At 40.3% G+C, this 11,429-nt stretch overlaps 2 protein-coding genes across 4 annotated transcripts in view; one reads left to right on the forward strand and one right to left on the reverse strand.

Moving 5' to 3' along the window:
- Positions 1-7,992, forward strand: part of larp7 (La ribonucleoprotein 7, transcriptional regulator) — a 36,404-nt gene extending 28,412 nt beyond the window's left edge. For all 3 annotated transcript variants that reach the window (XM_048618488.1, XM_048618415.1, XM_048618362.1), the window contains 3 exons: positions 877-1,036; positions 3,834-3,925; positions 7,752-7,992. In XM_048618488.1, the coding sequence (XP_048474445.1) occupies positions 877-1,036; positions 3,834-3,925; positions 7,752-7,832 (333 nt within the window). In that variant the 3' untranslated portion in view covers positions 7,833-7,992. The remainder of the gene's footprint in view (positions 1-876; positions 1,037-3,833; positions 3,926-7,751) is intronic.
- The window catches only part of LOC109928744 (ankyrin-2-like), a 909,810-nt gene that overhangs the window by 840,626 nt on the left and 57,755 nt on the right, over positions 1-11,429 (reverse strand). The window lies entirely within an intron of this gene.

Here is an 11,429-nt window from a genome sequence, read left to right on the forward strand (position 1 = left end):
GAAACCGGAGCACCTGGAGAAAAACCACCCAGATACATGGAGAACATACAGACTCCACACAGACAGTCACCCGAGGGTGGAATTGAACCCGGGTCCCTGACGGTGTGAAGCAGCAGTGCTAACCACTGAGCCACCGAGTCACCCTTATGGTCTTCTAGCAGGAACCATGTTAGAACAAGACTCTAAGTCTCTGACCAAGGGCAGAGGAATGTTTTCTTTTTGATGAGGCAGTCATCAGGAATAACTGTTGTATAAATATTCAGACTGGGCTAACATTTGAAAAATGATCATTTAGGTGAGATTTCCTGGCAATAGTGTATGCGATCTAAACAGCAGACTGAATTGAAATAATCAAAATTGAAGAAGGATAGGAATGAGATGGAAGATGTGCCACTACCATGATTCTGCATTCATTGGTTTCCTATTTCAAACATGAATTTTTTTTGTAGAAGCAAAATAATGCAGATGCTGAGAGATAGTAGGAACTGCCGATGCTGGAGAATCTGAGATAACAAGGCTTAGAGCTGGATGAACACAGCAGGCCAAGCAGCATCAGAGGAGCAGGAAAGCTGACGTTTCAGGTCTGGACCCTTCTTCAGAAAATTTTACTGAAGAAGTGTCCAGACCGGAAACGTCAGCTCTCTTAATGCAGATGCTGGATGTCTGAAGTAAAAACCAAAAATACTGGAGAAACTCAGCATGTCTGGCAGCATTTGCGAAGGGGTTAACGTTTCAAATCCGACATGACTAGATTCGAAACATTTAACTCTGTGTCTGTTTCCACAGACGCTGCCAGATCTGCTGAATCTTTCCAGCACTTTCTGATAATGTTTTTGATTGCTCCTCTGTAATAAACTGTTTACTTATTGTGTGAAGGATGCTTTGTTGGAAACTTCTGAGGTTTTGTACGTGGACCTGCTTGAAGGTGATACTGAGGGACATGCTCGGTTTAAAACTCCTGCAGATGCCCAGACTGTGATGAGGGCACAGCGAGAACTACAGAACAAGTACAACTGGAAACTTGAACTTCTCTCAGGTCTGCTTGATAAATTTTCAATATCTAGCTTTCCACACAAACACTTAACTCCATGTCAGAAAATATCTTTGCCTATTTTGTTATCTTAAATTGAGAATTATTTCTCAAAACACCCTAAAATGTATTCGATATAATTCACCATTTTCAGAAGATTTATAGGAATTTTGTTATATAACATAGCAAATGAAAAATAAGTAACAATGAAGGCATGAATTGTTTGTTTGTTAGGGGAGTACAGAAGGATGCCTGAAAGGGAGAAGAGGTGAGAGGATGGTGAAGAGGGTTGTATAAATCCTGGCAGCATTGCAATGCACATCTCAACTAAACACTCTGAGATGTTGCTGAATGGATGCCATCCATCTCTGCAGATATGCAAAGGGGAAGCAAAGGGGGAAAAATACTATCATGCAATTTTTAACACTGATATAAGGTTAGGACGAGGCAACCGTTCAACCTAATTCCTCGTGCACATAAAGCTACATTTATAAACATCACAAAAAGACCATCGACACATGCTCTTTAAAGTACTTGCTGTGTCTGGATCTCTGTCCACTTAGGTGTAGATATTTCTGAACGGTTTACGATATTAGTCATTTATCAACTTCTGAGCCACAATTTGAGCCAAAATGACAATACATTGTCACTTGATGCAAAAAAGGTGAAACTGAGTTTGTACACTTTACACTAATTACTAGCACATCAGCCATTGTTTTCATTTCCCACTCCAGAGTCTGTTGCCTAGTAATAATAATTCTATTCATCTCCTCAGTGTGTCAAAAACTAAAGGAATCTGTTCACAATATCGGTGTCATATTTGAGTCTGAGATGAGTTTTTGACCACATCACAATCATTCAGACTGTATAACCTGCCTACAAAAGGGAGGCAATGGCCGAGTGGTATTGTTGCTGGACTGTTAATCCAGAGACACAGATAATGTTCTGTGGACCTGGGTTCAAATCCTGCCATGGCAGATGGTTGAATTTGAATTCAATAAATATCTGGAATTAAGAGTCTAATGATCACCATTCATCCATTGTCAATTGTTAGAAAAATCCACTGGCTCAGTAATGTCCTCCAGGGAAGGAAACTGCCATCCATACATGGTCTGGCCTACATGTGACTCCAGCCCCATGACAATGTGGCAATGGACAATTAGGGATCGACAATAAATGCCCTCATCCCATGAATGAATAAAAAAAATTCAATTTTTCCAAAAAATTCTCATTCATGCCTCAGTTATCTTTAGAGTTCACAATTAAAACACACATCTGGCTAGTCTCCTATATGTTACTTTCCGTACACATTAGCCCATCCAAAATTGTAACTCTCGAGTGTATTCATCTACCCCGTGCTATCAAGAGTTCTAATAGCTCCCGGTCAAGCAGCAGTTTGATATTAAAGTTCTCGTTCTTGTTTTTAGATCTGTCTATATCTTTACCCTTCCTTATCTCTGTTTTTGACTATCCTCACAATAACTTACTTACACACTTCCAGTCTAATTTCTTGCTCTCTCTGTTTAAATGGGTGGCTCATAAGTCTTCCTTCGTGCATCACTTCAAATAATCTTATGTAGTTTAAGATTTTTGAGGTCCTTAGCAGCCTTCAATATTTGAAACAGATCCTATCTAAACCTACACTTATCTAGTAAATCCAAATCCTATGAACAAAATTTGTGTCCATGTAGCTCAAAGTATTCAGTCTGGGGATCATCTTTATGCTCTGGGATCATCTTTATGCTCTTAGTACATATGAGCTGCAGTGAGCATTGAAATTAACACTTTGTTATTTGTTAACACATCTCAGCAACTTCGTAAAGTTGTAATATTATAAAAAAACTTCAAATGTTCCCCGAAGTGGCATAGCTGCTTAAGGTAGAAAGTAGAGTAATAATCCCTGGTCTATTCTCAGACAGCCAATAGCACTAAAAATAGCACCATCACCCAAGGCATTTTGAGTGGAAATTAAGTTCTGGTTCCAACACCTGGTTAGTGTTATGATTTTTTAAAATTTCAAATATATACCTTCTTCATAAAAATATCTTTATATACGTAGTCATTAAAGCAGTTCAGTTCTGTATAGTAACATATGAAAAACAAACATTGGAGTGTGACTGTATCCAGCAAACAAATGAAAGACATTTCTTTCTTGTACAAGATTATATTTACATATATTTGAGAACTGAACAGATCCCCATGTAACTTCGGTAGAAAGAACTTAGATAATGTTCTTTCTACACCATTCCTTGGCAGCAGCTGTCCCAAGCTTTAGTGACAAAAACAAAGTTGCTGTAAAAGCTCAGCAGGTCTGGCAGCATCTGTGAAGGAAAAAGCAGAGTTAACGTTTCAGGTCTGGTGACGCTTCCTCAGAACCCAAGCTTTAGTTCATCCCTCAGCACATGGCCCTGGACCTTGGAATGTGTCAGTCTGCAACACTCAGTCAGGGTCAACTCCTTGTTCTGGAACACCATAGAGTGATGGCCATTGGTGACGAATGAATAAGGAGAATCTATCATTTCTTTCTCTTTTCATCTCCTGGAAACTTGATACACAGGATCCTCAAAATGGAAACAGCTGTTTTGGTGGAATATGGGAGGCAAATCAATAAAGTCTTGCACCTTTTGAATGAGAACAAGATAGAAAATCATCCCAACAGCTGACAAAAGCTTTTAAAGCTAATAGAAAATAGAATGCTGAAATCAATCAGCGGACCATTGACCATTGAGACATTGCAGAGAGACCTTTCACCAAAACTAGATTCTAATGGATTCTTGCATTTGTTTTTGTTTTCTATCCAAAGGTGACAGTGAACAACGCTATTGGCAGAAGATATTGGTGGATCGACAAGCAAAACTAAACCGACCCCGGGACAAAAAACGGGGCATGGAGAAGGTAGTTAAAAAAGACATCATCCTTTGAATACATCAAGTGCATTCTCAACCTGGTGAATTTTCTAAAAACCGAAAGAACTGCAGATACTGGAAATCAGAATTAAAAATAAATTGCTGCAAGATCTCAGCAGGTCTCTGGAGAGAAATCAGAGTTAATATTTTAGGTCCAGAAGTCAAAATTCTTTGTTTGTTGACAGGACATCAGTGTCACTGGCTAGGCCAGCATTTGTTGCCCATCCCTAATTAATCTTGAGAACATCGGAGTGAATCTGAAATTTTATCTTAAGTCAGACTGTTTCTCCTCCACTAAGTGAACTGAGATAAAGGAATAAACAATTATTTTAATTCCTTCATGGAATGTAGTCTTTGCTGGCCAGGATAAGCATTTATTGCCATGAGGAAGTGGGTGAGCTGCCTGCTTGAACCAGTGCAACCCATGATGAGTTGCTTCACCCACAGGGAAGATACAGGAAGGGAATTAAGGGACTTAGATCCAGCAACAATGAAGGGATGGTGATGTAGTTTCAAGGATGGTGTGTGTGCTTAGGAGGAGAATTTACAACCAGTCTGTTCATATCTGTAGTAGAGATTGAATAAAGACCTCAATACTACTGTTGAGTTTCCAATTCTAATGGTTTATTTAATGTGCTGAGGAAAGTCAAGCCTTCATTTAGCCTTCTGAGCACTCTACACTCTACACTCACTGTCACCAAACAGTGGTGGATCCAAGGTTTATAGACAGTCGCTCGGCCCAGTCAGCTTGCTTGGTACAATTACTTAGCCTGTCATGGCTGGATACACAGGATTTATGCAGACTCCAGATGTATATGAATCTTATTTCCTCAGTTTTATTGTGCTGACGCAGACAGTGGTAACCGTCGAGTGCTTGTTTCACTGAGTTTGTCTAATCACTTTTAACTGCCGTCTCAAGGTGTTCCCTTATTGTCATCCACAAGGCAGAGTGCACCCTGCGCTTTGATTTTGTGTGTGTGTCTGCATTCAGTTGTTTGTAACAACATTAAAACCTTACTTCATTCAGCAACAGCCACCCAGAGGTAATACCCTATGTGCTTTTAGACGGCACGGTGGCTCAGTGGTTAGCTCTGCTGCCTCACAGTACCAGGGACCCAGATTTGACTCCACCCTTGCGTGACTGTGTGGAGTTTACATGTTCTCCCCCTGTCTGTGTGGGTTTCTGCTGGATGCTGCAGTTTCCTCCCACAGTCCAAAGATGTGCAGATTAGGTGGATCGGTCACACTAAATTGTCCGACAAAAACAAAAATTGATGGGAAATCTCAGGAGGTCTGACAGCCTCTGTGGAGAGAAATCCGAGTTAACGTTTCTATTCCAGTGATGCTTCTTCAGAACTTGACCTGAAATGTTAACTCTGATTTCTCTCCACAGATGCTTAGGCACACCACTGATCATGGGCCTCCAGTCTGAAAAGCAATCCTCCATCACTATCCTCTGTTTTATACCTTTGAGCCAGTTCTGTATCCAAATGGCTAGTTTTCCCTGTATTCCGTGTGATCTAACCGTACTAACCAGTCGGCCATGAGGAGCCTTGTCAAATGCCTTACTGAAGTCCATATAGATCACGTCCACTACTCTGCCCTCATCAATCCTCTTTGTTACTTCAAAAAACTCAATCAGATTAGTGAGACATGATTTCCTACACACAATCATGTTGGCTATCCCCAATCAGTCCTTGCCTTTCCAAATACATTTAAATCCTGTCCCTTAGGATTCCCTCCAACAACTTACCCACCACTGATGTCCGGCTCACCAGCCTATAGTTCCCTGGCTTTTCCTTACCACCTTTCTTAAACAATGGTACCAGATTAGCCAACCTCCAGTCTTCCAGCACCTCACCTGTGGCTATCAATGATACAAATATCTCAGCAAGGGGCCCAGCAATCATTTCCTTAGCTTCCCACAGAGTTCTAGGGTACACCTGATCAGGTCCTGGGGATTTATCGACCTTTATGGATTTTAAGATATCCAGCACCTCGTGTAATATGGACATTTTCAAGATGTCACTATTTATTGCTCTGTGTTCTATATCTTCCATATCCTTTTCCACAGTAAACACTGACACAAAATACTCATTTAGTATCTTCTCCCATCTCCTGCAGTTCTACACACAGGCGGCCTTGTTGATCTTTAGGGGGTCTTATTCTCTCCCCAGTTACTGCTTTGTCCTTAATGTATTTATAAAATCCCTTTGGATTCTCCTTCACCCTATTTGCCAAAGTTATCTCATGTCCCCTTTTTGCCCTCCTGATTTCCCTCTTCAGTATACTCCTACTGCCTTTGTACTCTTCTAAGGATTCACTTGATCTCTGCTGTCCTTACGTGACATATGCTTCCTTTTTTTTCCTGACCAAAACCTCAATTTCTCTAGTCATCCAGCGCTTCCTGCACCTACCAGTCTTGCCCTTCACCCTGACAGGAACATACTATCTCTGGACTCTCGTTATCTCATTTTTGAAGGCTTCCCATTTCCAGCCATCCCTTTACCTGCAAACATCTGCCCCCGTCAACTTTTGAAAGTGTTTGCCTAAATCCATCAAAATTGGCCCTCCTCCAATTTAGAATTTTAACTTTTGAAAGGATTCAGAAACGATTTACAAGGATGTTGCTGACGTTGGATTGTTTGAGCTTTAGCAAGAGGCTGAATAGGCTGGAGCGTTAGAGGCTGAGAGGTGACCATATACAGGTTTATAAAATAATGATGAGTATAGATTAGGTAAATAGGCAAGGTCTTTTGCCTGGGACAGCGGAGTCCAAAACTAGAGGGCATAGGTTTAAGCCGAGAGGGGAAAGATTGAAAAGGGGCCTAAGGGACAACTTTTTCATGCAGAGGGTGGTGCGTGTATGGAATGAACTGCCAGAGGAAGTGGGGGAGGCTGGTACAATTACAACATCTAAAAGGCATCTGGATGGAGATCTGAATATTAAGGGTTTAGAGGGATTTGGACCAAATGCTGGCAAATGGGACTAGATTAATTTAGGATATCTGGTAGGCATGAACGAGCTATATCTGTGCTGTACATCTCTGACTCTGAGATCCTGCCAGACCTAAGATTTTCCAGCAATTTCTGTTTGTTTCAGATTTCCAGCATCCACAGTTCTTTCAGGTTTTTTTTTATTCTAAATTATCTGTAGTGTGTAGGGATATGCAGTCTAGGTAGATTAGCCATGGTAAATGAGGAGTTATGGCGATCGACAAGGGGGCTGGGTTTGGGTGGGATACTCTTCGGATAGTCAGTGCAGACTCGATGGGCCAAGCAGACTCTTTCCACACTGCAAGTATTGTGTGATTCTATGATTCCAGACTTGTATTGATCCTCAATTATCACGGTCCTCGATTTGTCAGTACGACTCAAGAATCCCACTTTACCACGCATCTGCTGCCCTTGTTCCTTGAGGTGGTGAGTGTACTGCCTAAGGGGCATTAATGAGTTGTTGCAGTGCCTCTCGTAAATAGTGCAATCTCCTACCATTGCGCCAGTAATGGCAGAAGTGAATGCTGAATGTCTTAGATGAGTACCAGACAAGTGGGGATTATTTCATCCTGACTTGTGCCTTGTAGATGATAGACAGGCTTTGAGGAGTCAGGAGGTGAGTTACCTGCCACAGAATTCTCAGCCTTTGACCTTCTCCTATAGCTACAGTATTTGTGTGGCTTTTCAAGTTCAGTTTCTGGTCAATGGTAACCCACAAGATGTTGATAGTGAGGAGCCATTAATTGGGACAAAAGTTGGATTCTCTCTTGTTGGAAATAGTCATTACCTAAAACTTATCCGCTGTCTTTGCGTTGCAGTTGATTGGCAAGGCCGAGAAAATAATTGTGGCCAAGACACACAAAGCTGGCAAGCATATACATTTCTCTGATGAAGACTGAAGATGATCACACCACCCAGTACTTTTGTTCCATTTCTGGATTTGTTTTAATACTTTGAAGAATTTTAACAGTTTTGTACAGATTTTGGATATCATTTGCAGTGCGCAGAGTGATATTCACAATCATAGCTTTTAGAAAATACAGGATATGTTTAACTTTCTGAACATTCTGTGCGTTGTGTGTGTTCTTTTTGTTTTGAGGTAATGATTTGAAAGCCATAAATCTACTTCCATGATTGTCTTCGGTTATTAAAGCTGCTTAGATGCATTGAAATAGCAGCAAGATGACATTGGATACTCATTTTCAGTGTATAACTTTAAACATAAACGTAGAATTTGGTTCTGTGAAACTGCATTCAAAATAGCCACTGTGTAAACTTTTAACGCGCACAGTTTTCTGTAATGCATTTTTATATATTTCATCAGATCTCCACAAGCACTCAGCAGTTGTTTGTGGATATGTCCTTGCCAGATATAATTGAAACAAAATAAAGCCAGGCATGTGTGCTATTTCTTAGGAGTTTGCAGATTCTAAAAGTTAACAGTTCATTCCTGGGTTTGCTTTCCCAGTTTCCACTGAGGTACGTGATCTCAGTCAGCGAATCACACCCTCCACATTCGGAAAGAGAAACATCATGCTGCTGATCGCAATGTCCTAGCTTCTGCTGAAAATTGTACCCATGTAGTCATCAGGTGGGAACAAAAGTGAACTGCACTATGATCTCCATAGCTGGTCGCAAGCTGTGGAAGGTGGCCATTTGATTGAGATACTGGAGTCTCCTGGTACAGCCTGTTGAGTAGAAAATTATCTCACTTTGCATTGGTATTCACATTAAGTGTAAATTGTTCAAACCATCAAACTGTTTGCAAATCTCTGTCAGCAGCCATTGCAATAGTCTTAACACAGGATGTTACTGATGATGGTGTAAGATTTAGTCCATTTTCAGGCTCATTATATGCCCATGGAATCACTTAGCACTTATTCTTTAATTTCATATAATTTTAGTTCCCCATATTATTGCTTTTATTCTATGGCTGAAAGAAGGCAGTACTTTTCAATCACCTACAAACTGTGTAGTTCCTTATACCATTATAGCCAGCAAAACATTTAAATAGCCAGAGATCGTAGGAACTGCAGATGCTGGAGAATCTGACATAACAAGGTGTAGAGTTGGATGAACACAGCAGGCCAAGCAGCATCAGAGGAGCAGGAAGGCTGACGTTTCGGGCCTAGACCCTTACTTGCTTGCATGCTGTTACTTAGTTTGGGCTGCTGGAGAAATTATCTAACGTAAATGTTTTTGTAAGGTACCCAGCTTTTGAGCTATAATTTATTCCTATAGTGGTTATGGAGTATAAAATGACCTCTCTTTAGAGGCAGTTTCTGACCTTCTTTGAAAGTCAGTTGCCTCTTCATTAAGTTGCAAATATGTTATCATGGAGTATTATCTTATTAATACAAGTCTAACTTACTCAGTTGTCTGTGGGCTGGAAAGGAGGTATTCTGCAGCTGAGTCTCATATTGTCTCGAGTCAACTGCAATTTTAACAGTTACTGGAGTAATCATATCTAAGAATTATCATCCTTAATTGTTGCTGCATTTTTATCATTGCTTTGGTTGAAATCAGTCATATAACATAGATCAGGGTTTGTAGCTGAAAACACCCTGGTCTGGATGGCTCAGCGCACTATATTAACGAACTGAGCCCATGTGGAGAATGAAAGTGGCCAAATGCTGTATCTGAGATAGTAGGAACTGCAGATGCTGGAGAATCCGAGACAGCAAGGTGCAGGGCTGGATGAACACAGCAGGCCAAGCAGCATCATAGGAGCAGAGAGGCTGACGTTTCGGGCCTAGACCCTTCAGAAATTTTTATGTACATTCACCCTGCCTGTAGTAGCCAGCAATGTATAATGTCTCCTTTCTCTAGCATAGACAACGTTCTGCATTTATCAATAAACAGTGGCTATTATTTCTGGAAAAAAAACACATGCATCAGCTTGATGCTGGTCCTCTGAAATCCACTTTAAAATGTAAGCAAACTCCTTGTGGGCCAACACCCACAGAACAGTATGGAAATCAGTTCACTGGATATAAATGTGACAAGAAAACGAAGCAGCAGGGGAAGTTGCCTGAGGCTGATTGGGGTGTTTTGGATGAATGTTTTGCAGTGCTCTTTCCTGTAGGGTTTTAATATGCAAGACCTGTCTCTGCATGGGTTGGAGACTTCAATTATGCAGCATTGATTCACAGCATGATGTCAACTTCTGCTTGATGAATGAGGGCTACGAGCATTTCATTGACCGTTCTACTTTCAGAGGATGCTTAATTATGAAATGCAATCTTTTGGAATGCCATCCTTTGCAGTTCTGAGAGTTACTGGTCAATGTTTTTTTTTGTATTCAATCAGTCATTCTCAGTTGACAAATACTTTTTTTTCTGGCACGTTCCACATGTGATTCTAAATTTGTGTGAAATTTGTGAAATTGAAGTATGAAATGTAGGAAAAACACACTGATTAACTGAATTGAAAATGCAGTATTATTAATGCCAGACTGTTTTCTGTAGACGTTGGTTGATTTGTCAACCCAATATGTAGAAATGCTTCATGTTTCAATATTTTTAAAAAAATTATAACTGTCTTATTTACTTTTTTTTAAAATTGCATTCCTTCAACCACTTTCTGATGAACCAAAGCATTCACAAACATCTTGATGTTTGTAAGTTTGCACTGATGTCTTAGGCATACAGGGGTACCCAGTTTTCAAAATTACCATGACATGAAAGTGAAAATGCTGCAGACGCTGAAAATTTGGATTTGAGATCAAAAGTAATAATTTTTCAGTATGTCTGGTGCCATCTGTGGGGGGAGAGAGAGAGAGAGACGGTTGACGTTCTTTGTCAATGACCTTTCATCAGTACAAGAAGTCATTTACCGGAAACACGGTCCATGTTCACGACTTCAGTTCTGATGCACCAGCCATAGGATCATAAATCCACAACTAGCAGAGTCATGTAATGCCGCGTTTGTCGATGTGCATTGAAGTGCCTTGCCACAGTGTCATTAAATTGATTTAATGGGCCTCAAAGATCAACAAGGGTGATTATGGTTCTAACAAAACAAAATTTGAGTCTCTTCTGACATCAAAACAAATGCAGGTTATTAGTTCACATTTGCTGCAGTTTTTGGCTCCCTGATGAGTGAATGCCGTGATTCAGGAACCAAAATGTGATGGGAGCTCCAATTATATTTTTCCAGAAAGGAAATGACTGTAGGCAAGTCAAACTTTGCCAGCTACCCTAGGTTATTAAATAATGGAATTCTCAGATGCATGGGAGCACGTGACCTGAACATCCATTATGCCGGTGAAATGATGCAGCGAATCTCATAATCTGAAAAGTGAGGAGATAGTAGCATCAGATAGTCTGTATTAAATTACTTGGTTTTTTTAATTTCAAATATACTTAATTCATAAAAATATTTTTATATACATAGTCACTGAAACAACTCAGTTCTGTAAGTAGCATATGGAGTAACAACTATTGGAGTTTGACTATTCAGCAAACAAACCAAAGGCATTTCCTCCTTATACAAGA

The sequence above is a fragment of the Rhincodon typus genome, chromosome 1 (genome assembly GCF_021869965.1).
Source record: "Rhincodon typus isolate 14 chromosome 1, sRhiTyp1.1, whole genome shotgun sequence".
NCBI classification, from domain to species: domain Eukaryota; kingdom Metazoa; phylum Chordata; class Chondrichthyes; order Orectolobiformes; family Rhincodontidae; genus Rhincodon; species Rhincodon typus.